This window comes from Grammomys surdaster, unplaced genomic scaffold (assembly GCF_004785775.1).
Source record: "Grammomys surdaster isolate TR1022 unplaced genomic scaffold, NIH_TR_1.0 141, whole genome shotgun sequence".
NCBI classification, from domain to species: domain Eukaryota; kingdom Metazoa; phylum Chordata; class Mammalia; order Rodentia; family Muridae; genus Grammomys; species Grammomys surdaster.
The window spans coordinates 9,043,760-9,070,973 of NW_021604599.1; the positions used below are offsets into that span (position 1 = coordinate 9,043,760).

General features: G+C 42.5%; 1 protein-coding gene across 1 annotated transcript in view; it reads left to right on the forward strand.

The window, feature by feature from the left end:
- Mamdc2 (MAM domain containing 2) overlaps positions 1-27,214 on the forward strand; it is a 151,092-nt gene that overhangs the window by 89,320 nt on the left and 34,558 nt on the right. Inside the window, exons 7-9 of the mRNA XM_028764009.1 lie at positions 130-223; positions 6,272-6,415; positions 8,835-9,100. Coding sequence (XP_028619842.1) covers positions 130-223; positions 6,272-6,415; positions 8,835-9,100 — 504 coding nt within the window. The remainder of the gene's footprint in view (positions 1-129; positions 224-6,271; positions 6,416-8,834; positions 9,101-27,214) is intronic.

The following is a 27,214-nucleotide window of genomic DNA, read 5'->3' on the forward strand; positions in this document are numbered from 1 at the left end:
ACATGGTGGAAAAGACTTACATGAGTCCTCGTCACTTAGCCTCAGTTGGCTTGATCAATGTGTCATTTTTAATCATGTAAGAACAAGAAAGTATGTAAATATATGATAACCTGTCATTTTCCTTTCCAGGTTATTTTTGAAGTGGCTTTCAATGGTCCCAAAGGAGGCTATGTTGCCCTGGATGATATTTCATTTTCTCCTGTTCACTGCCAAAATCTGACAGGTGAGTCCTGCTTACTCTTCCTCATTTGGAATGTGCCCATCTGTCCAGATGCCCAGAGTTGGTACTTGCTTTAAACTGTCTTTAACTTCCTCACCTTTTGTCTTACCTTGTCTTTAAAAGGTCATCAACTGTATAACCATTTTTGCTAAATTACTACCCTCTTTGATCTCTCATATAGTGAATTTAATTTCATTGATACTATACATAAGCTTTCATGAGACACTTGGTCTTTTCTCCCTATTTGCAAAGGAAAACTTAAATATTAATTTACCTAAATTCATTTACTTCTTTAAATAATACCTTGGTTCCATAGATGAATAGCTCAATAGACTGAGGGGGGAAAAAACTCTTACAACCTACAGGATAGAGTTACAAAAACTCAGGCTGGTGAGATGACTCAGTGATTAAGAGTACCAACTGCTCTTCAGGAGGTCATGAGTTCAAATCCCAGCAACCACATGGTGGCTCACAACCATCCGTAATGAGATCTGATGCTCTCATATGGGTATCTGAAGAAAGCTACAGTGTACTTTGGGCTGGAATGAGCAGGGACCAGAACAAGAGGGAGAAGGTAAGGGGAAAAAAATTATAAAAACTCTAATTTTTAAGTCTCCAGCATTCATAATGTCCTTGTGTATTAGTATTCAGTAGATATCTCCGGAATGGTTTTGGATAAACAATATGTGCTGTTAACTTAATTAACTTCTTTTTCAAAGTGAGCCCTCACAAAACTATCAGAGCAAAAATTAAAATTCCATAACTTTGACATTTATAAAGAAAGAGAATTCTCATTTCTGGGAAAATGGATAAACACAAGTGTTTTACAATAAGGATGGCAACAGTTAATGACACAGCTAAATGCAGTTGACCTTACTTTCAGTAAATTCATTTCCTCACAACGCCCAGGGCAACACTGTGCCCATCCCATCTTACTAACAAGCATTCTTTCTGTATCTGGAGCATGGGAAATCATTATGGAACCTGACCTTTGTGGCCTGACTCTCTCTTAAGAAAAACTGGTTTGTAGTATGCTTTCAGCTATATCCTATCAAGTAGAGTAAGATCATATTTCCCACTTGAGCTAAACTCTCATTCCCAAATGAAGGAGAAGCCTAATTTGCAGAAACTAAGGACTTTTTTGTGGTGGTTTGAATGAAAATGACCCCCATAAACTCATAGGCAGTGACACTATTAGAGGGTGTGGCCTTGTCGGAGGAAGTGTGTTCCTGGGAATGGGCTTTGAGGTCGAAATGCTCAAGCCAGGCCAGTATCATGCTCTCTTCCCGATGCCTAAAGATGTAGAACTCTTAGCTGCTTCTCCAGTACCATCTCTGTCTGTGTACCACTGTGCTTCCTGCCATGGCAATAATGGACTGAACCTCTGAACTGGAAGCCAGCCCCAGTTAAATGTTCTCCTTTACAAGAGTTGCTGTGGTCATGGTGTCTCCTCACATCAGTGAAACCCTAACTAAAACATTTGTTGGTGGTGGTGTACTCATTCTAATTTTTTAAGGGGAGTTAAATGAGACCTTCTCAATCCAGAGCCCCAATCAAGGGAGGCAAGTACCCCACCTCCTAATCTACCCACCTAACTCTGTGTAGAGTGGGATGTAGAAGTAGCCAGGAGGTAACAAAGGCAACCTTGCAGATACTTCAGAAGAGACACTGAATGTGTGTTAGCACTTCCCCACAACATTGGTCTGACCAGTGAACAGGGGGAAAAAGATTCCAGCAAAATGAGGCCACTTGAGAGGATCAGTGTCTCCTCAATGTGTAATTCACTCACACAAGGCTCCTTTCCCTACAGGAACCCACATGTGCTTTTCATACATTAGACTTTATATTGGCCTTTAGAATTCCTCATTGTGCCAACCTTACTTTTAAAAATTGCTTAACTGCATCATTTTAATATTATGACCCAAGAACTAGGAACTCGGATTCTCATCTCTTTCCTCACACTTACAAGCTGTGTGACCTTGTCATGGTAATTTTTTTAAAGATTTATTTATTTTTATGTAGGTGAGTATTTTACCTGCGGGTATGTATGTGCATGTATGCAGTGCACACTATGGGCAGAAAAGGGTATCAGAACTGTTAGTTCCAAGTGGTTGTGAACCATCATAAAGGTGCTGGGATGGCAACATTGTATCACAGCGTCAAAAAGTTAGGATACTCTTGGGAGTCTACACTGTTGCCTCCCTGTCTACTTCTAAAAGGCCTAACTCAATGCCCAACTCCAAAGTGCTGTGACATATTCAGGTCCAAGCTTCTCTCCATTCTACACCCAGGCCAGGGACTGCAAGGACCCTGACACTCGGGGTTACTCATAGACACTCTTCAGAAGACTACTGGAGCCAACAGAGACCATTCACCAATAGCTGGATGCAGCCCAGAGTTCTTACCTAGTTTGAAAACTCCACTCCAATTGCTGCCTAAACTGGAGATGAAGTTGCTGACATCCTCCTTGTCTCCAGTACCCTGAAGTGTATCTGCTGCTTATTCAGAGGCCCAGTCACTGGGTCATCATGGTTCTCTAGTTTAGGTCCTGGCCACATTCACTCTTTTCACAGGCAGCTTTGAACTGTCTCTGTCTCTGCTGAGTTTAAGATTCCTTGTGGGAAATAAAACTACTGTCCAAAGTTTGCATCTTTCATTGTATACTGTGTCCTGTGCTTGTCTCTTGTAGTACACTTCAGGGCTGGGGAGCCTGTTAGTTTCAGCACTGGTACTTAGGTCCTCTCCAGGAGTTCCATGGAGCAGGGAAAGGGGGTAGAAACATGCCAACTGCTCTTCCCAGGATGTACTACATTCCAGCTAATGAGGTTGTCAAAAAAAATCGCCTTCATTCCTAAAAAGTTCAAATGTCAGAAAGCAAGTAATTACATCATGACATTTCTTTTCTTTTTTTTTTTAATTTAATATGAACTCTCCCCCCCACCCCCCCCACTTCCCTTCTCCCTCTCGGTCCTGCCCAAAGGTTTTTATTCATTTATTATATGTAAGTACACTGTAGCTGTCTTCAAACACCCCAAAAGAGGGCATCAGATCTCATTACAGATGGTTGTAAGCCACCATGTGATTGCTGGGATTTGAACTCATGACCTCCAGAAGAGCAGTCAGTGCTCTTAACCGCTGAGCCATCTCTCCAGCCCCATGATGGCACTTTCTAATAAGTTGTTTCAAAGAGTTTGCTTTCATTTCTTTCTCCTACCAACTGATGCTTAGTGGTTTGCATCTGCGTCTACATCTGCCTCCAGTTCCTCCCTGTCCATCCATCATGCTATTAACATGTCCCGGACACTCAATTTTTTTTATCTTCCCTTGACCCAAACTTCTCAAACAAGCTATGAGCAAGGACTTTGCCTCCACCTCGGCTGCTGGGTAGCTGCATAAAGGTCCCCATCTTTAGCTTTCAGACACTGAATATTCTACATAAAGTAGATTTAGTCTATGATCTCCACTTTTGAAACTTTCTCTCAGACCGTAGACAACTCATTTCTAAGACCAAGTATTTATCAAGTGAAGAAAATAACAACCAGAAAAACATGGATAAAAGGGATTTGTGGTTAAAGTTGTGTTGTACTAGGGCAGTTTGAGGTCCAGCCAAGCGGTCAGAAGTCACAGTGGTAAGACATGTGTTCTTTCCCCTGTACATAGTGTTGTCACTCAGACTCCAGAGTTTACATTAAAGGTCACTGTTGGTATTTCATGTTCTATGGGAATGGACACATTTGTAATGAAATGTGCCCACCATTACAGTGTAATACAGGCTCACCTTCCCCACCCCACCCCGCCACAATCACTGGCCTTTTCCTTGTGTCCTTAATTTTGCCTTTTCTGTCATGCCTTGTGATTGTGAAGTTATACAGTATGCAGTGTTTTCATACTGGCTTCCTTCACTTAATATTACATGTTTGTGTTTCATCCGGGTCTCTTCATGGCTCCATAGATCCTTTCTTTTTAGCACTGAGTATATTTTGTTGTCTAAATAAACGTACCACAGCTCACGTGCCTCTTCACCCACTGAAGACCACCATGGCTGATTCTCCATTTCACCTGCTCTAAATAAAGCTGCTTTTGAATTTCAGCACTATCTCTGCCCCTCTTACAGACCTAACGAAGGAGTTAAGATTCTCTTGCAGTCACATAGGGGTGCTGCTCTGAGGTTCATCCCTGATGAGTGATTTCACTGACCTGATCAACCCTTTGTGCCTGGTATTTAGGAGTACATCGCCATCTCCTGAGCTACAATAGCTGACTGTACATTTTGAATGCTTCATTGTTTTTCATTACCAGGTAGAGGGAGGTTGGCTAAGAATTGAGATGGTGGGGTTTCTTCTGCTCTCCATTATCAGTGGGAGAAAGTCCTGTTGTATGTGACATCATATTAATTTTTCTCAGGTTTTGTCTCCTGAACATAAACATCCACCCTCGTCCTGGCAGAAGTGGACAGAGCAGCATGTGGGTGACTCACTAGGCTTAGAGCACTCAGCCCTCATTTCCTCTTCCACTATCAAGCTTGGGCATGTGACCAAAATGCCACCATGTTCCAGTTACGTGGGAACAGTTTCTTATTCCTTTTCTGTAATGTACTGTTAGTAACTCCAAAAAGGAGAGAGAGACAGAGACAGAGAGATAGAGAGAGAGAAAGACACAGAGAGAGAGAGAGAGAGAGAGAGAGAGAGAGAGAGAGAGAAAGAGAGGGGGGTTATGGAAATCCTTTTGTAGCATTTCAAACTCAGATAAAATTTTCTGGAATATGGGAATTTGGTGAGGAACTCCCTAGACTTTCCTCAGATCTACAAACTGATAGCATTAGGCAGGACGAGCATTTGCCTTATCAGGCCTTGAAGAATACTGTACTCTTGTATATATTGAATTGTTTCACTATGTATCTGCAGTGTAGCTATGGAATAATTAGTAAGCTCAGGAAATTTAATACTGATACAATGTTATCAGCTAGTTCACAAACCATACAACTGACCGAACTGGTTTTTTAAAACTATGTGTTTTTCTGGGTCAAAACTAAATCATGGGTTCCTTGTAGTGGTTGGTTGAATGATTCTTTTGACCATTTAATCTGGCTGTGTTCTTCTGCCCACATGAGTACTTTCTTGGTTTGAAAATTAACTGAGAACATAGTCTGGTCTTAAACAGCCCTGAGTTGCCAGCTGGCTGTTCCCAGGATGGACGTTTCTGTAGAAACGACTTTCCAGCTATACAAAACAACACACTTTATCTCTCTGGCCCTAAAATGTCCCAACTGTGTCTCTCACCAATCAGACTAGGCTCATACTGAGCATCCCAATCTGCTGTGGTTCCAGCTCCTCTAACTCTAGAGGGGAACCTAAGCTAGGGGGCTTCTAAATTCTCTGTTAATAGGACCAATCATTATCCCCAAGGGAGCAGGACTCTTTCATACTCTGTCCCCGGGCAGTCTGGGCCAAAGGGACACTTGCAGATCATTGTAAAGGATAACAGGATTCAGCACAGCCCAAACAGCAGCATCCCCTGAAAAAGCCCAGTGTGAGTTCTGAACTGTGTGGATTCTGGTAAGGGCTGCTTTTCCTCAAGAGCAGCAGCTCCTACAGATAACGGCAATCATAACTGCTCTGATGCAGAGACTAGTCAACAAAGGGGAATTATGTCTGGAAAATGCTATTTCTAAAACACATCTTAGAACTTAAGAGCCTCTTTTTTAAAAATCTCCTTTTTCTTTCTTTTAAATGTTGTAGGAGTCAATTTGAAAGTTTTGAGTAAATGTTCACAGCCTTTACATTCTCAACGGAAATCCCTTCTGAAACTAGCACTTGTTTATTTTTGTAAATAATGTGATCAGAGCTGCTTCCTGCCCTCCTTTTAGAGAAGAAAAGAACAATTTTTCTGTCATGTCAAAACACTATTTTGATGATAAACCTGTCAGCCTATTTTGCTGTGTATCTTTCTCCCTCGGTCTCCCTGGCACAAATGTAGTCATATCTGTCAAGTGTTTGATGGAGTCCTCTGAGAATCGGGGGCTGACTGTAACTTTGGTTCTCCTTTGCCCAGAGCTTCCTTTCAGTGCTGTGGAAACAAGCTGCGATTTTGAGAAAGACCTCTGCAACTTTTATCATGACAAAGAGGGTCCAGGTTGGGCCAGAGTAAGAGTAAAAGCAAACATGTATCGAGCAGGAGACCACACAACAGGAACAGGTGAGTCAGAAGCCTCTCCGACCACACATCCCGGGTTTGCTCTCCCATACCATTTGCTAGTCACATTCCAGAGAAAGATAAGAAAAGGGGAAGAACAAAGAAGTAACAATTGATGATGTTCGTCCATTTTTAAAAGTTGTAATTTAAGATACTATGCTACCCAAAATATCTGCCAGTTCTTCAAGTAGAGAAATCTTTGGAAACTGTTTTGCTCTTCATTTCAGATAGAATAATTTTTTAAAAAGTTCCACTTGGATTCCATTTGCATTTCAGTGAGCAAAGGAAAAGATAGATAAACATACAGACGGATTAACATAATTCCAAGCATGGGGGGCGGGGCAGGGGGAACTTGTCCTCTTCTCTCTGTATTTCTGTAGCTGGGGCTAAAAATTAAACAGATAAGAACCAGGCTAACAAGAGAAAAATGTGACATTCTAGTAGCATATTTTTATATGGAAACCTTCACGGGGAAAATGAAGACTAGAAAAATACATAGACCTGAAAGCTTATGTATCATTTTAAACAAAGAATGATAAAGTTATGGAAAGTAGCAAGACAAAGGAAAGGGAGAGAATAAACTGTGAGACGGTGACTGGGAAATCTATGGAGGAAACTGACGGAAAACAAGGGCTTCGTAGTGGATTTGTTTGTACAGGTCCATTTCGGCATAGTCTCAATCTCTGCTAACTGACTTCCTGAACAGAATGTGTACCTGGCTCATAGGAGTTTGATGGCCTGCTTTAGATAGAAAGTGAGGTGAGTAGGCAGAGAACCCTTCCTGCCTTACTGTCCTCGAGTGCCTTCAGCTCAAAATCATCAACGTGTCAAAGTGGCACATTTGGAGTGGTCTGTTCTGATGGCCTTCGGTGCTCTGAGAAAGAATAGAGGAAGGAAATGTTGGCTGGGGATTTAGGAGTAATCTCTACAATGGAAGCTACAGAGGACAAGCATCTGTGAGGTCTCTCAGTGTGGAGACGGGTGGCCACACCAACTGGTAGGCTGTCTGCAGGGAAAGGAGCAGTGAAGAAAATGGAGAGGATAATGGATGACAGGTTTGGCAGAGCAGAGTAAGCATTGTTGCGGGGTTATTAGAAAGGCAGTAAGAAAAAAAAAGAAAAAAGAAAAAGAAAGGCACTAAGAAGCCACTGAAAGGCTTTGAGCAGGAACAGAAAGATGATATTCAGGTTACAAAACACATCTGGCTGTTGTGTGGCCACCCAGATTTGTTCATTGCCCTCACAAAGTACCACAGACTGGGGCTTACACAACAGCTGCTTTCTGTCATGTCATGAGACTGGAAGTCTGGAATCCAGGGGCTAGTGAGGCTTTCCTGAGAGTCTGGCTTGAGGACAGCAGTCCTATCACTGTCTGCACACACCCCACCTGTGTGTGGGAGAGAACAAGCCCCCTAACTCTCCTGACATGGATGAGTTTTTAAAAATACTTAAAGCAAACACTGGCAGGCCATGAAGAGAAATCACTGAGAACAGATCAGAAAAGGGAGAAACTGTTGTGTTCTGCCTGGCTTCGTATACATGGATCCACTTTAACTTGACCATGTGGGTAAGATTGGTAGTAAGGAGACCATTGCTGCTAGAAATTCCTTCCTGTTACTTAGAACTAAGAAACAAGGAAATTGAACACAGCCACAGCATCTGGGAGCATCAGTGCCCAATTGGTCAGAAACATGCTTTTTAAGGGACAGGTTTAATATGTAGGTATACCAAGAACCAAGAGAACAGTGTGTTCTACCCAGAACTTTCACGTGATGCCAGGCTAGCCTGCCTGCTCTCCTCCTGACAGGACACTATAGATAGAGCAGGGGAAATGACTTTGAATGCCACTGACTGTGCACAAAACATCCAGTAGTCCCAAGTTAATTCATTCTTTTTGTGTGTGTTATAAAAAAAAGAAGAAGTATAATTCCTACTTAATGCCATGAATCTGGATCTGTGTCCTGTAAGATCTACACTGCTTTGTGACATTTTCTTGAATTTCTAAGAGGTTTTATTTGCTATCCAGGTCTAAGAACATTGTATAGAATTTTTTTGTCCCTTAAACCACAGACATTAGAACATCTCTTTTATGGTTTAAAGTCTATGGAAGTAGACTCCAAAGGAAAACTTCATTGCCTTAACTGGTTTCAACTTGACTATGTGAGCACATTCTGCATTGCTGTTGCACTGAGTTGGTGGTTCTCAACCTTCCTGATACTGTGACCCTTTAATACAGCTCCTTATGTTGTAGGGACCCCCAACCATAAAATTATGTTGTTGCTACTTCATGACTGTAAGTTTGCTACTGTTATGAATCCTAACATAAATGTCTGATATGCCGGATGTCTGACATGTGACTCTCAAAGAGGTCTCAATCCCTCAGGTTGAGAACTAGAGCAGTAAGTGGTTTGTTTTTCTCACAGGGCATTACCTGCTGGCCAACACTAAGTTTACATCCCAGCCTGGCTACATCGGAAGGCTTTATGGTCCCTCTCTACCAGGAAACATGCAATACTGTGTGCGCTTTCATTATGCCATCTTTGGATTTTTGAAAATGAGTGACACCCTAGCCGTTTATATCTTTGAAGAAAACCATGTGGTTCAGGAGAAAATCTGGTCTGTGCTCGAGTCCCCAAGGGGTGTTTGGATGCAAGCAGAAATCAGCTTTAAGAAGCCAATGCCCACAAAGGTACAGTAGATCCATTTTAGTTGCTAGATATGGTTAATGATTTCTGTTTAGTTGATGATGTATTTATCCTTTTGTTCAGACTAACCTGCGTTTGACACATACCACTCACCCCCAGACAGGTGTATGTTAAGCCTTCAATTCCTTTGCATTTCCTGAATTATATCTACCTAAGAAATTCTCCTCCCCCTTCCTCTGTCTCTTTTTCTCTCCCTCCTTCCCTCCTCCTCCATCTACTCTCTTTCTCTTTCTGTCTTTCTCTTAAACACACACACACACCAATGATGAAATTTAAAAAGATGAGATCGATGTGTCTAAGTCTTCACTGTGGCTGTAAGGTCAACACTCAAGGCTTTAGCAGAGCACAGGATAAAGACAGGCTGCTCACTAGAAATACAGAGCCAGCTGACCCCACTCAGAGACTGACACAGGGAACTATCAGCAGCTGATTTTGCTGGCAATGAGAAGACAAAAACAGACCCTATAAATCAAGGAGAATACAGAGGAATGACAGTAACCTCCCAAGCTTAACAACTCATAAACTCAGGGAAGTTTCACAGATGCAATAAATTCTGTGACCCACAAGATATGAAACTAGTATGGAAAAAAATCATTTTATTTCAACCTGTCAGCCAACTAACAAATTTTTCTTGAATGTCCTCTCTGTGTAAGAAAGAGGCCCAAAGAAAGTAAACAAAGGACATTTCCTTTAGATGTATGTCATACAATGGGGGCTCAGTAAATATCATTGAATGAATAGGTAAGTAAGCTAATCGTCCGGGAATTACCCCAACTCCAAGTCACCCAAGAAAGGTTAAACCCATGGGAGAGCTTGTTGACTAGACAATTCCAATCAATCTTTCTTTGTACAAATGTCCTTGGCACGTGCAGTTGTGGAATTCCTCTTTGATCTATCAGCACTGGATAAGCCCAGGCCTCTCTATTCCTCTTAAATATCTCAAAGAGTTAAGTTGTCTTCCCATTACCAATCACTTAACTCTAACAAATACTTACCACAACACACACACCAGTTTTACATAATCAAGGTATATCAGAAAGTAGAATTTTTGTTATGCTTTAAGTTCAATTCTGTTGCTTTTTAAAAGAAAATATAATAAGCAGCTTGTTCACTTATTGGGATTATATGTCTTTATTTATTCGTCCGTGTGCCTGCTCCTTTATTAAACCATCATTTATTCTGTATATGTTTGATGCAAGGGATATAAAAGAGAAACGAATTTCAAAGCCTAGTCATGACTCTGAAGTCACAAGTGATAGCAGGTTGAGATACATAAGATTGTGGCAACACATGCAGTAAATGTCACTGTCCTACAAGGATTGCTCAGAAAGTTATAAATGTGGTTCTACTGATTGATACTGAAAATAAAGTCATCCAGACTTGGCAGAGCTAATGTTTGGAAGTTTAATGTTCAAGCCACAGTGGCTTCTAACTCCTGCTCCTCCTCTTTTCCATAACCTCTACTGCCAAGTACCGAGCTGTTCAGGAGTCTGCTCAGTCCTTTACAGTGAGTCTCTGCAGTTACCTGACTCCCATGAAGCTGGAACAAGCCTCCTAGTAGATAAGGGTGCCCCGAAGGTTCTGCCCTTTTCTTCTTTGGAAGCTAAGCATCAAGAAGCCCAGCTACTATGTAAGTTCCTCAGCCAGTGAAGGGAAAATTGGAGCCAGACCCAGTCAAGGTAGAGGAATTAGGATAGAGCACCTAAAAGAAACTGAGCATGGATTTAGATGGAAGTTCAACATGGAAATCCCCAGGTTCTAGAAGATTCTAGAACCTCTAGTTCTAGAAGATTCCTGCTGGGCAGAATTAGCTCTTCAAAGTGGGAGAAGCATTCATAACTCATGCAGCAAATAGGAAGAAATTGAAGCTCGCTTCTTATGGTGTATACACATGTGGTTTGACATGTTTATATGTGATGTTTTCATGAAAGCTAGTCAAGACAAGGGATACAATGAATGAAGAGCCAATGCCCTCTACTCCTGAACACAAACTCCAATTCGTCTCCTGTTTTTCCTGAGGAGTTTCTTTCCAGATTTGCAATGTTTTCCTCCATTAACCTTAACTGTGTTTGCTAATTCTCTGCCATGAAAAAATTAGAGCTTCTCCTTTTCCTAGTTTTCAATTTAATTTATTTGTGTTCTTACAATTTATTACTTTACTATACCTCAATGTCAAACTTTAGATACTGTTTGTTTATACCTACTTAATAAGATGAATAAATCCTCACTCTTCTAATTTCCCTTTGCTTTCTTTGCCCATCTCAAATATACAGTTATTTTGACATTGTTATGACCTAAACAAACACTTATACCCCTGCTAAGCCCTCTGTGCTTGATCTTGAATGAATATCCCAGTAGGGGCCCTGTTGGCATCATAAGGCAGAAAATTCTGCCTTTGAATAGAACCAACCCTCTGATTGTTATTAAACTTTTATGGTTATTGCAATAACCACATTTCTGAAAGCCCTGAGAGGTGCCGTGGCATCCTTGGATGAGAACCATTACTCTGTAAACTGATTCTAAGACTTAAAATAGTCTATCTCTAATTGCAAGCCCTATTTGCTTCTTTACCCTCTGTCCACTGTTCTGTAGCAGGGTTACATTGAACCCTTCTCCTGCCATAGCCCCCTGGCTTCTTCTTCTTAGTGTGTGTGTGTGTGTGTGCTTTGTTTCGTTTTCTATGGGAAATTGAACTATACCAAATGCAAGATTGGTAGACCAGTATGTTTTCAGTGGCTAAAAGATTTGAGCAAGTGCATGTTTTTGTGAAGTCCTTGCTCAGCTCTCCCATTCTGAAATGCTGGGAGATATTCCTGCATGCTCACAGATTTGGATGGATGCTCTTCGGATCCCAAAGAAGCTAGAGTTAGATGTATAGTCCTTGTATAAGTATCCTTCAATATCTCCAAGAGAAGTATTTCAGAAGTATAGTACCAAACCTATATGATTGTTCCCCACATGTGGTTTCTGTCCACAGAAGGTATGTTTCTTCAAATACTCATCACAATCATAAAGCACTGAAAATAGGCACAGGGTAAGGGCTTGTTAGCTGTTACATGTTATCTAGAAGTTTCTATTGGCTGCTTTCTACAGTTTGATCACTTAATATTTATTTTCACTTATTCTAAACTTGAGGAAGCGTAAGAGATTTTTCTGAGCATATTGAGCTTCACATACATTTTTATAATAATTGGAATTTATAATGACTAAAATTCTGCAGTGAAATTTCTGGGACTTCTAGAACGTTCCAGGATCAACCTAGGTCAAAACTAAGGCCTATGGCCGTTCATCGACTATCTACGTTTGTGCCCAGCAGTGTAATCTCTCACTATCAATCCTTAACATCCTCCAACAATCCTTTTACAGGAGAGGAGGCTGAAATCTCAGCGTGTTAGAACGTCGGATTCTACCTAGTTTCTCAATGCCCTCTTTCAGACCGCAGGCAAGATCATTACACTGGCTCTCTAATGTGCTCCCCAGATTTGTTCTCTCTGACTCACTTGCCACCACCTCACACAAAATCACCATCATACTCACCCCAGTTCCATGAGACCTCACTAATTTCTGTGATGACAGCCTGCACTTTCTCTGCTCTGAACCAGCAGTCAGATCACTTTCCTGAAGTTGAAGTCAGAAGGTGCCGTTTCACCTACAAAGTGCTCTCACAGGCTGCAGGACAGAGCTGCCTCTTTGGCTATAGCTTGTAGAGGCCCATGTGATCTGATCCTTGCCTATACTGCTGACTTTTACCCCCTCCGCTCTGCTCATAGGTGTACGGTCCCATGGGACTCCTCCCTGGCCCTGAGTGTGAGAGCCATGCCTTCATGGGCTTTTTACATGCAGTCCCTTCTGCAATGAATGTCTTTCCCCAGCAATTCCCACATGCCCCTGGTTCCCAGGCCACTGTCCCACATGAAGGGCTTCATCTCAGACAGGAACTTTCCAGACCACTCAGTTCATCCCCTCTTTCCTCATCCTCAGATTGTTCCCAACATGTTGATTCTCTCATTTTGGGCACCACACCTATCCCAATTCAAAATTATCTAATTTTTCACTTATTTTTTTATTACTCATCACCCCTTCTATGAAAGTAAAGCTTTTGTGTAAGCAAGGACCTCATCTGCTTTTACCCTCTTTGTCGACTTTGCACGAATTTCCCTAAGGAGATTATGATCACACCTAACAGAAAACTTTGGCAAAAAAAGTAAGGACACCAAGCCAGGTAATGGTCCCAGCACTCAGGAGGCAGAAGCAGGCAGATCTCTTGAGTTCAAGGCCAGCCTGGTCTACAGAGCGAGTTTCAGGACAAGTCAGGGCTACACAGAAAAACCCTGCCTACAAAAACAAAAGTAAAGAACACTGTTCAGTGCCATGGATTTGAAGTGGCGGGCTGAGAGTGGACCCAGGACTCACTGACTCCAGAACACATGCTATTTTAATACGCATGTGCCACCCAATCCTCTCTTGGTTGACGTCAAATGACGGGATTGGGTGGGAAGGAAAACCCAGCCCTAACACTCAGATTAGGTAAGTAAATAAATCCAAGGCCTTATTAAACTGATTCTCCAGTGATATATTGTAGACGTACGTTTGGCTCCTAGAGGGGATCAGAATTCAAGGTGGTTCATCACAGATACAGCAGACCAGTGAGTTAGAAGGGGAGACACAGCACACTGCCTACGGTGCTTGGCTGTGGGTCCTCTGTCACTCATGGCTTCTTACTCTAGGCTAATTATGTGACAGTTACCTGTGTAACCTTTGCTTTCCTTCCATGTAACAGGGGCACCTGGTAGTACTTGCTGCATAAAGTTGTTCTGTGTATCACATGAAATTGGATGAAGTATGTAGTCTGTTAGCTAGTGCATAATTAACACTATTAAATCCAGCTCAACACAGACACAGAGGAAGAAAGAACAAAGGCTGTTTTTCTAGGTCACAACATTTATTCAGTGCACGGATAGTTCTATAGCTTGATTTTTGCCGTGAGGTGTTAAAAATGAGGTCAGAGTTAAGTCTTCTTTTAGCAATTTTAGATCTTCTTCAATTAATGGAAGATGTGAACAACCATGAGCCTTTTTTTGCAAGTGTACATGTGTATGTGTGTGTACACATGTGAGGTGCAGAGATGTGTTTGTGGGGTGTGTGTGTGTGTGTGTGTGTGTGTGTGTGTGAAGCCAGAGGTCAGGAGTCTTTCTCATTTGTTTGCCACCTTAGTTTTTGAGAGACAAAGCCTCTCACTGAACTTGGAGCTCACTGATTTGGTTAGACTGTCTGTCAATCAACCCCGGGGCTCCTCCTAGCTCTACGCCCCGCCCCCACACCTGACTTTTGTGTGGTATTGAGGTGAGTTCAGGTTCTCAGGTTTTCGTGGCAAGTGCTCTATCATTTGAGTCATTTCTCCTGCCCCTTTTCTTAAAAAAAAAAAAAGTTTCAACAACATTTTCAAAGGTTCATAAACCATGAAACTACATCTTCCATGGCCCCTATCTCTAGCAGCACAGTGCTCTGCAGAATAGGGAGCAGGTGGGAAGAATTATTTTGGGACCATGTGTGGTTACACACACCCATAATTCCAACATTTGAGGGATGGCTAAGGCAGAAAGAGTGTTAGGAGTTTGTGGTTACAATAAGATCCTATCTCAAACAAAGAAAACAGAAGCAAAGTTACCTGAGAGAGAGCTATTTGTGCAGCTATGGTTATAGGTTAATGAGAAGGTGCTTGCCAGAGAGGGAGAACGAGAAGGAGAGAAGAGGAAGGGAGGGAGGGAGAAGGGGGGAAGGAGGGAGAGAGGGAGAAAGAAAGAGAGAGGGGGGCTCAAAGGAGAGAGACAGAGAAAGGCACACAAGGAGAGAGACCCAGGGAGAGGAAAAGAGGGAAGAGGAGAGGGAAGGAGGGAAGGAAGGAGGGAGGGAGAGAGAGGGAGGGAGACAGACACAGAGAGATACACGGGGAAAGAGACACACAACACAGACACCCAGGGAGGGAGGGAGGGAGGGAGGGAGGGAGGGAGGGAGGGAGGGAAGGAAGGAAGAAGAGAGGGGAAGAAGGAAAGGAGAGAAGGCGAGATGGAGGCAACAGTTCTCTCTCAGATGCTTTTATTCAAAGCCAAACTGTGAGGAGAGACACCAGAAATGAGATCAGATATTCCATAACAGTTACACCCAAGCATTAGCCTTTCAGCCTTCAAACGCTACACTTTACAGATGTTTGGTCTGTGTATCCTGGAGGTTAGGTCCTGAGTAACTTCTTGCCTGCAGCTACCTTTAGCAAAGATGCTTCGATAACCATTTAATTAAAAGCACTGAGGTTGGGGGCAGACTCTGTACTTTTTTAACTACGTATTTGAGCGTTAAGAGGCCAATAACTGAGAGGCCAGCAAGGCAGTCTGTCTCTTCCAGGACTGGGCCAATGATTAGCTCAACAATCATTAACATAGCAAACCACTCTAACTCTGTGTCCTTACTCAGCTGTAAGACTAAAAATCAGACATTGAAAGTTGCATGCATTTAAGAGAAATCCCCCATCTAACCAAATATAAATAACTTTCCCTACTAGGTTAAAAAGACCAAAACAAAAGCTAAACCGTGTGTCAGCCCCTTTTATCGCTGCACCATGAAGTACAACACATTAGATATGTTCCAATGAACAAGCATTCTGTGGAAAAGGAGTTTGTTTGGGGGATTCAGTAATATATTAGAAACTCTTGCTAATGTCCCACTAAAGAGTCCTGTTTAGCTGTATTTAAAGGGATGACTCCCACAGAGCATGTAAAGCAAACATCATGTCAAAGGGCATGTTAGTGTGGATCTGGATCATGTCAAAGGGCATGCTAGCGTGGATCTGTTCACCTGTTAAAAGCCAGAAAGCAGTAACATGGAGTTGGCACCAAGACCTGGGCTTCAAAGACACTTTTAATGCTCCTCATCTCCCAGAATTCTGTCACTTCCTGTACTGGCTGGTGTTGTGTGTTGATTTGATACAAGTTAGAGTCATCAGAGAGGAAGGAGCCTCAGTTGAGGAAATGCCTCCATGAGATCCAGCTGTAAGGCATTTTCTCAATTAGTGATCAATGGGGGAGGGCCAAGCCCTTGATAGATGATGCTATCCCTTAGCTGGTGTCCTGAGTTTTATAAGAAAGCAAGCTGAGCAAGCAATAGGAAGCAAGCCAGTAAGCAGCACTCCTCCGTGGACTCTGCACCAGCTACTGCCTCCAGGTTCCTGTCCTGACTTTCTCCAGTCATGATGGACTATGATCTGGAATAAACCATTCCTTCCCAACTTGCTATTTCATCTTGGTACACTAGAAACCCCATGACACCTCCCCACAGGCTACCTGAATTTGCAATTAACAAACCAATCCATTCGTGAAAATCACAGCTTCAACAATCCAATCACTTCCTAAAAGCCCCACCTCTGCATGCAACCCCTGTTGTGTTTTACAGAAAAGAAAAAGAAGCCAGGGGTGTGTTTGGTGGAGGCGTGGTATGGTGAGTATGGTGTGGGGGAAGGGGGTGTCTGCAGGCCCATGCTGAAGCATCCCTTCTCCCTGAGGGACCAGGCACACAACAGTATAGTATAGAAGAGAGTTTATTTAGGGCATGGGGAGGGGAATTGAAGAGTAGAGACAGAGACAGAGAAAGAGAGAGATGGGGGGGGAGAGGAGGAGGAGGAAGAAGAGGGAGGAGGAGAAAGAGGAGGAGGAGGGAGGAGGAAAAGGAAGAGGAGGAGGAAGAGGAGGAAGAGGAAGAGGAGGAAGAGGAGGAGAAGGAAGAAGAGGAGGAAGAGGAGGAGAAGGAGGAGGAGGAGGAGGAAGAGGAGGAGAAGGAGGAAGAGGAGGAGAAGGAGGAGAAGGAGGAGGAAGAGGAGGAAGAGGAGAAGGAGGAGGAGGAGGAGGAGGAGGAGGAGGAGAGGCCAGCTATGAGCACTTGGAGAGAGAGAGGAGACAGGGGAATGAGGAGAGACAGGACAGAGAGGGAAGAGGGCAAGAGAAGAGGAACAAGAAAAGAGAGTGAGGAGAGGGCAAGCAGTCCCTTTCATAGTGAGACAGGCACACCTGGCTATTGCCAGGTAACTGTAGAGCAGAGCCTAGAAGGAATGCCAACACTCCCTTCCACCTGTACCATATCTTGCCCTACAAGATATCCCTGATATCTATTAAAACATATCCCTGGCTTCCTTTTCTTTTTTATAAAACACAATAATCTGACCAATTGGTTCTGTTCCTCCCTAAATCCTTACCTGCCATCTCCCGATCACTCTGACAAAGGAAGTACTGTCCTTGCTTTTAGTATACATGAGCCCGCAAGCCTCCACCTCTGAGGTCACTCTCCTGCCTCCTCTGAGGTTGGATTTCCTCAACTCCTCCATCTCCATTCTTACAAACACAGCCAAAGTATGTTGACCTCCTGCAGTCTACACACAGGAGCAAGACTTCTTTTCATCTCAGTGCGTTTAAGCTGCCCCTTGTCCTCTACCTCAGAATCCAAATCCTCAGATGAGACCCTTGCCCTCTGTCTTCCTTCTCCAGCATTGCTTCAAAGGGTTCCAGCAGCAGAAGTTATTTCTCACTGATAATTCCACAGGGATCACTATGCTTGGGAGGGTGGGGACCTCACTCTTCTCCGAGCCTTTATCAAGTTGTCCCTTCCTTTGAAGCTTGTGTTTATCTGTTGGAGTGAAATCTGTATAATGAAATACCACCAATTCAGGAATGTAAAGACCTGGCTTTGAATCTCGTCTCTTGGATCTTTGTAAATCAGAACGCTGCTGGGTCCCTTCTCTCTGAAAGGAGCACACATGCACTTTAACGACCTCTTAGTCTCCGCTTGTTATACTTTTAAGCATCTTGGTAGCAGGAATTATGTTTTATTCTTGTGCAAGTGTATCTTTCTGTAGATGCTTTCTTCTGCTTATTTCCTCTTACAAAAATCTCTTTCCTTTAGGGGGAAAAAGTTGAAATTCAAATTTGTGATTCTGATTTCCATCTTTAAATTCTTCATCTTAATTGTGTCCTTAAATAATGCCAAAGTATGTGATTGTAAACTACCTGGGGATCTGAATCTTTTTATTAACTTATTTATTCACTTTACATCACGATCAGCTTCTGCTTTCATCTCCTCTCAGGCCCACCCTTACAAATCCCTACCTCTATTACCCTCCCCCTTCTCTTCAGAGAATAGAAAGTCCCCTAGGGTACCCACCCATCCTGGGACATCCAGTCATGGTAGGACTAGGGCTCTGGATTTCTTAAAAATGTTTATTTTTGCATATATGAATTTTTCCTGCATGTGTATGTACCATGTGTATTACTAATACATTTCATATAAATTTATTCTAATAAATTGGTAAATAAAAGTAAGCTATGCAATATAAAACTAGATAAGACATCTACAGCAAAATAAAGAAGTACAATTGAAAATATACAATACATCTAACCTTACTTGTCATTAAAGGCATTTTAAAATAATAATAATATTTATCATCAGCTGAATATATGAATATAAGAATATAGAGAACATCAGGAGAACACAACCCACAGAATCAACTAAGCAGGGCCCATAGGGGCTTACAGAGACTTCAGCAGCAGTCACAGAACCTGCATGGGTCTGAGCTAGGTCTGCATATATGTATGGCTGTTAGCTTGGCATTCTTGGGGTCCTAACAATGGGGATGGGGCTGACTTTGACTCTTCTGCCTACTTATGGGACTCTTTCTTCCTACTGGGCTGAGGGCTGTTCTTTTCTGAAGAGAAACAAAGGAGGAATGGATCTGTGGGTTGAGGGAACAGGGAGGAGTAGAAGGAGAGAATATACATATACACATACACATACATACACATACACATACACATATACTGTATTAAGAATACATATGGTACATACACATGGAAGAAAAACACTAATATGCATACACCCTAGAGTGTGATGTTTGTCTTAATAGCTCTGTTTATACTTTATTCTGTTTGTAGTGTTTTACTTATGAGTTATAAAAGACAAACCTTTGCTGTAAGAAGAAAATATAGAGGCCAAGATGTAACTCGTGGTAGGATCCTTTCCTGACAGGCATAGAACCTTGAGTCTTGATCTTCAGCACCTCAAAAAATAAAATAATAAGAAGAAATGTGTATGTTCTTATGTATTTATATATTAAAAGAAAATCTTTTACTTTAGATTCCCAAATATATTAACATATGTACAAACTTTATTTATTTAATTAATAAATATATTGATTATAGGATATACATTTATAAATGTTGTGTATATACACACACATACATATGTAATAAGTTATATGTGTATATATTTCTATATGTGTATAAACCTGATCCTGGAAAAGTGAGTGTCTTTGTTAGAGTTACTATTGCTGTTATAAAACACCCAAAAGCAATTTGGGAAGGAAAGTGTTTATTCAGCTTACACTATCACTGTTCATCATCAAAGGAAGTCAGGGCAGGAACTCACACAGGGCAGGAACCTGGAAGTAGGAGCTGACCCAGAGGCCATGGAGGGGAGCTGCTTACTGGCTTGCTCCTCACAGCTTGTTCAGCCTGCTTTCTTATAGAATCCAGGAGCACCAGCCAAGGGGTGGCCCCATCCACAGCGGGTTGGGCCCACCCCATCAGTCACTAATTAAGAAAATGTCCTACAGGTTTGCTTGCAGCCTCCTGATCTTACGGATCTCTATCAAGGTTCTCTTTTCTCAGGTGACTGTAGCTTGTGTCACATGGACATAAAACCAGCCAGTACAGGGCAGATACAAGGAAATTATCCTCATACGCTCTTTTTAAAACTTTTATTTACTTTACTATTATTATTGAAGGGATGTATGATGTAGGCTTGCACACATGTACCATGGAGAATATGTGGAGACAACCTTCAAGAGTCTGTTCTCTCCCTCTGTGAACCCATTATGTGGGTTCTGGGAAAAGAACTCAGGTCATCAAGCCTGCATTCTCAGGCCATAAGCCCGCCCACCACTGATCCAAGCTGCTAGCTGCTCGTGTACTCTTTTCTGAGGGCAAATTAGTACAATCTTTCAATTACATTTAATTATATTTATAAGAAGTAAAAAAAATCCAAACACATATAGCTTTGGCATAATGATTATATTTCTAAGAATTTATCACAAAGAAATAATTATGAAGCCAGGCATGGTGGTACATGCCTGTAATGTCAGATACCCATGTTTGAGGTTAGATTGGGCAACTTGGTAAGATCCTGTCCTAAGAAATAAAATTTAAAAAGGGATAAATATTTAGCCCTGTTGGCCAGCTTGCGTCTAGCATTAGTGAGGCAGGCCTTGGGTTAGATTTCAGTATCCTCAAGAAAGGAAGGAAGAGATGGGGGTATGGAAAGAGAGAGAGTGAGAGGAGGAGGGAGAGAGGTAGGGAGCAAGTGAGAGATGGAGAGAAGAAAAGGGAAAGGGAAGGAAGAGAGGGAGAAAGAGAATGAATGTAAGTTGGGGTCATGTACAAAGATTGATTTATCTACAGACATTTGTTCCCATATCCTTGGTACAACTGAGAAATGGAAAGTACCTGATGACGTGATCTTAGAAGTGATTAAATAAATTGTGGATTAGATGCAGAGGGGTTAATGTGTGGGCTATAACCGGTGGCTCTCCATCATGCCAAGCAATGTGTTTCCCTGAGATTCACTGCTTATCTGGCTAAAACTTGCCTCTGTGTCTCAGATATGAGTTAAGCAAAGCGAGCATTACTGCTTGGATACTTACAGGAGATGTCTTAAGTCTTCTCCTGGCCATAAGCTCATCCTTTGAAACAGCAAACTCTTGAGAGTCAAGGCAAGACTGTAAAGTCTTCCTTTTCTTCTCTTTGCAGATTGCATTCTAAATGTCTTCTAAAAGGCAGGACATTTTTATGACTCTTTTCAAGGGAGCTGCAACAATATCTCCATGTTATGGTGTCTTCTCTTGAATGTGACATATCATCACCCATTTCATTGCATTACATTACATTACATTTCATTAGTCAAGAAAAGTGTCTGGACAAGGAACTTTGGAGAAAAGTGGGCCAGAAACAATCCAGATCATCCACAGAAGCAATGTATTTTTACTTTTATTGTAAATGCTAATGTAGCATTGTTTTTCACACAAGATCATAGAGAATCTGGAAGTCTATAAAAAGTCCAAATGATCACTTGGGCACAGGAGAAGTACACACAAGAAGCAGGAAAGCCAGGGCTGAGGACATGGCTCACTTAGTAAAGTGCTTGTCATGAAAACATGAGGACCTGATCGGAGCTCCCGAGCATCCACATAAAAGCTGGGCATGGTAGCACATCTCTGGGGTACCAGCACTGGAGGGTGTGGAAACAGGCAGAACCCCAGAGCTCACTGACCAGTCAGTCTAGCCAACTGGTAAGCTAGCTCCAGGTTCGGTGAGAGACCTTGTAAGAGACCATGTCTCAAAGAATAGCATGAAGAACAATAGAGAAAGATACAATCTTGACCTCTGGCCTCTAGGTGCACATGCACACACACATGTATGTACACATACACACACGTAAACTCACACAAAGCAGGAAAGCATTCACGTCTATCTTCCTTCAGTGACAAAATGGCTATGATATTGTTATATATAACATCCTCATTATTAGAGAATGAAATTAGATTCTGAAGTGCCAACAGTGATGCTATCTATTCTTTGTCTAGTATTTACTTTTAGAGATCTCATGTTCATTTTTCATTAGGATGTCCCACATTGTATAAAATTAGACATTTGTGTCCTTGGTAAGGTTATAACATTGGTTCAGGCTTTGCTGACAGCGTAAAGGAAGCATAAAGGGGGAATGAAGATGAGATTATAGGATGGATCAGGGATTTGGAAATTCCTTCCTAAAGTCATAATGGAGAAGATGGAGTGGGAAAGTAATGGCACCAAATAAAGGAGAGAAGAGCATCATAGGTGAGTAGGAGCTGCTGTGAAGCCAGAGGGCCAGTAAGCTGGGTGTCTGTTAGCCAGTTCTATGTCAGCCATCTTGAACTCCAGCGCTCAGAGACTGGGCAAGCATGGAACTTGGTTTCTGTACTTCCCCTCCCCACCCTAAAGGTCATGACAGCCTCCTGTTACAAAGTCAGGTCAGCAAGAGAATGGCAAAACCAATGTATACGCCAATCCAAGTTGACATGGAGACCTTAAGAAATGAAGACTCAGCAATCCAGGAAATCCAGGGATCCAGGGATCCATGCTGCATGGTCTGCTGTATGGGTAAAAAGGATACACTGTACTGACAATACATAGGGTGCAGAATGAGAAGGAAGCTTGACCAGACACTTGCAGGCCCCTCCATTGGAGTAGATTTTCCGCCCAAGTGTAGTCAGTACCCCTCTGCAGTATGGGTGTATATAACCTGCTATCAGACAAGGTTGACCAGAGAAATTCTTGTGGCCATCTAAAGCAGAAAGGCAGTAAAGACTAAGTAGGGCAATATTTCTATATTTTATGATGGGATTTGGGAGGAAATGGGATTCTAGCCTTTATCATTTCCCTTAGAGAAGATAAATTCTAGTCTCTGTGGACTGTTTTTGGAAGGACCTGGAGACAGGTGTGTAATGGATGTGGCCCCAGTTGTCTAGAGGGTCACTGCATTTACTCCCTAGAAGGAACAAAGAATTGAGCCAAAAGGAAAGACAGAAGAACAAGCTGCAGAGAAGGATACAGTAACCTCTGTATACATTCTAGATGAGAGAAGCCTAGAGCTGGCTCTGGTACATTATAGGGCCTCAGGGTCCTCCCTTTCCACTATTCATCCTGTGTAAATACCCACCTCCCATGCCTTCCCATCTTTCCCCTTGTAATGTTTCCTGGGAACAGTAAGAAGCTATTATAGGAAGCCTGTTTTCCTGTGCTAGTCTGTCTACATCCCTCTAACTCTCCTTCAGAGGGGGCAAGGAAGTTTGCTTCTGGGGTCCTGCCAAAGTCCTTTAGTCCAAAGCAGTTGAGATGGTCAAACAGTATACGTTAGGAGCCCCAACTCTGAAAACTCTTAGATATAAGGCAGAGACAACTGCTATTAAGTCAGGCTAAGAGCTCTTTAACTGGGATGTTCTAAGATCAAATCTTGTAGAACCGTGATTTTATTTAATTTCCTTTTATTAAAAATAGATTGTTTTTCTCACATGATATATCCTGATTATGATTTCTCCTCCTTTTACTCCCCCCAGTTCTTCCCCACCTCCCCTCCCATCTGGATTCCTTTTCTGTATCTCACTAGAAAGCAAACAGGCTTCTAAGAGATAACAATTAACAGTATAATGTAACATAATATAATATAACATATATATTGGAATTGAACAAAACAGAAGGAAAAGAGGCCAAGAGAAGGCACCCAAATCAGAGACCCACTCACTTTCAGGAATCCCATAAAAAAATGCTCAACCAGATGCCGTAATACATATGCAAAGAACCTGGTGCAGACCTGGGCATGCCCTGTGCGTGCTGCCTCAGTCTCTGTGAGTTCATATGAGCTTGGCTCATGTTGATTTACAGGCCTCATTTTCTTGGTGTCCTCCATCCCCTTTGGCTCTTACACTCTTTCTGCCTCCTTTTCTGTGGGATGTGGGATGGAATGAGGTAGGATAAGATGTTCCTTGAGCCCCGAGGGGAGAAATTTTTCAATACTTAAAGGAAGGAAGGAAAGAATGAGCAGGGTAGTATACTTTTCTCTGTCATGAACCTGTCGAGGGTCTGGTGCATGAATGTGTATCAGAGACTGCCTTTGTCTTCCTCTAAAACTGATAGATCCTGAGTTTCAAAGGCCCACCCTCTAGCCCCCACTTTCCAGTGGCAGGAAGATCTAAAAATGATGCAGATTTTTGAAACCAATGAATTGTGAGATTTGAATGTTTACCACCCAAAGAGCAATGGAAAAAAATTGGCTGCAGCCTGTGTTTTATCCCAGCATGCCCTCTACCTCAGAAATGAACTTGTGTGAGCAAAGACCGCTGGGAAAATCTGGAACCAGATCAATCCTTGTTGCTTGTCAAAGCTAAAAGTTGAATTAAATCATATGAGTATTTTCAAAGAGGAAAAAAAAAAACAAACAGATGGGTCTTTTAGGGTCTTTTAAAAAGAAAGCATTGGTCAGCAAAAGACATGTTTAAAAACACATGGTCTGTCTGTGGTTTGTGGGACATGAAAACCAAATATAGAATCTACAAGAGGCATGCTGTTAGGATTTACCCAGTTTCCTTAAATATAGCCAGGTCTAAGAATGCTTAAATCTCACACACTTTTTCAGATAGTTTCATGCAGTTTGTCCTATGACATCAGTGAAAATTACATCATTTACTCCAACTAGCTTAAGAAATGTGTGTTCTTTGCTTTGTGCTTTGCTTGTTTTAAGATTCAAACACTCACTTACTGTCAATCATTTAAATGAGAGCAATGACAGTAGACGTTCCATCCGACTCTGGTGTCCACAGCATCTTAATGAAGGACTGTAGAGTTTCTCCAAGTAGCTCATAGTGACTTTGTGAGTAATTCCACCAGCTCTGTAGTCACCACACCCAACTATACCTGTGCAAATGATTTCAAGGGATTTTAGCTTCATCAGTAGGAACGTTCAGTTTAACCTGAGATCTGAGGTTGAGGTCCATTAGTGATAACAAGAAATAACTGAGCTCACATGATGGACATGACTTACGTGATTTTCCTGGCAGAGGATTGGAATGTTTTGACCTGAAGCTCATTTATGGAAGCTGTCCTTTACATCCTATTCATGGGGATAAGTTGAGTTTGGGATTGGTAAAGTCAGTGTTGGTTTGCCCCACCACTCAACAACTCGGCCTATAGTGTCTACCAAATATGTCATGGAAACGCCTTTAGACATCACTGAGAAACCATGCAGCTGGGACAGGCTAGCTCTTTTATACAGATAATACCTGTTGATGGTTCAGCAAAGGCCTTGTTTGATTATAGTCCACAGCTCTTACAAAGCCTGACCTCCTTCCCCTCATAAATCCTATTCATTGTGCTGGCTAGTGTTTATACTTAACACCTCTAAAGTGAAAAACTGGTACTTTTTGTTTTAAAACAATCTGGTGTGGTTTGACAAAATGAATTCATGATAAAACTATTTCTTTACTCACTTATCCCTACCTCCTAACCCCACCCCAGTGCTCTAACCAAGAACTTATCAAGACTATTCTGGCCCTTTGCCTAACATGACCGTGATTGTGTTTCTACACTAACTCTTTCTTCACCCTCCCCTTCTAAATCAGCCACATGCCTTGCTTGCCCAATTTCCTCCTAAGTTCCTCTGCTTGCTATTAGTATCTTGTTCCTAGAAAGTAGAACTTCAGAAAAAAAAAAAAGGCAAGAAAAAGATGAAAACATAGAGGCAATTCTATTGCCCTCGGACTGTTACAGTTTTGGAGCACAAGTACTTGGTAACTTCCAGCTTTCATGCACACATGTGTACATACATATACAGACACACATGCATGCATGTCATATATGTATATACATGTAACAAAAAGGAATCTAAATATAGAGGTCGCAGGCAGCAGCTCCGTACCCAACCGCAGAAAACCAAGAAAAACAGGGACTCCCAGGAGCTTGAACTCACGCAGCATTCCAGGTAAAATTGAATCACCTGTGATGCCTGCTATTAGAAGTTCTAACCCAGATGGACCAGAAGCCAGGAGCCTCGCCCTTACCCTCACCCCCTACCTTTTCCCACCTGCACAAGGTCCCCTGAAGCTGGGCAACTGCAAGATCCTGCTTGGCAACTGCAGATAGACTCAAAGCAGTGTACCATATCATCTGAAGAATAGCAGGGAGACCATAACTCAAGCAGTGTACCATATCTTCTGAAGAATAGCAGGTTGCAGTCCTCCTCGCCCCCACGAATAACCAGGACCCACCGGTCGGGTCAAGTGGCACCCAGACGTGGGGCTCGAGGCACGGACCCATCCGGATGGACCCTCATTGAGAGGATGTGCGCACGACATCAAGATTGAGCAAGACAGAGATCATCGCCCGTGACCTGTCGTCCACGGAACCAGGTTGATGCTGCCATCAAGAAGGCAGTTGAAGTTCATTACCATCAGCTGAAAATTGCAGAGGATCCAGAAGTGACTCCGCAGGAGACTGACACAGCTGTCAGCTCCCCTGCCTCCCCCTACGGTCGACCCCTAGACTTCCACGCCCTCCAGAAGGGTTCCTGGTATGCCTGGCTTTGCCCTCATTTCTCTCGCTAGAGAGCTTGGCCTCTTGATCACCACAACAAAAATTGGCTTTTTCCTAAACCAAGGCCACCCTTGATATGGCCGCTAACATTAGGGAGCCTTCCTTTATGACAATATTACACCCCAAACTGACAAATGGTTGGTAACTTGAACATTTACAAGAGACTAGGATGGCTGTGAGTTAGTCCAATGACGGGATTATTGTAGGTCCACTTCCCAGGGGCCCACCCAATGCAGCCGAAAAGGAGTGCGTGGTGCTGGGAGTGGGTGCAGCCTACATGGCCTAAGACAGGGCTCTCACCCTCCTTTCACCCACATCAGAGTCCCTTGACGTTGCCCATCGTCGACAGCCTAAAGCCTTCGACCATCGACGTGACTCGTCTCACATCAGTGTTTTGGGGTTGTGAACTTGTCTAAGACCCCCCATAATTAGACATCCAAATTCAAAACTCACATAGTTGGGATTGAACATAAGACGCCTTCTCTAACTAAACAGAGAAGGGGGAGATGCCAGAAGCCAGGACCCTCGCCCTTACCCTTACCCCCTACCTTTCCCCACCTGCACAATGTCCTCTGAAGCTTGGCAACTGCAAGATCCTGCTTAGCAACTGCAGATAGACTCAAAGCAGAGTACCATGTCTTCTTAAGAATAGCAGGGAGACCATAACTCAAGCAGTGTACCATATCTTCTGAAGAACTGCAGGTAGATCATAATTCAAGGCAGTGTACCATATAGACCACGACATGTTTCAAGGCACAGGCCAAGAAGATTTTGTACTTTTCCACCACCTGGACCCTCTTACCCCCTCCCCTTGTAAAACATGCTATAAAAAAAAAGCATTTCATGTTCAAAAAAAAAAAAAGAAATTAAAAAAAAAAAAGAAAA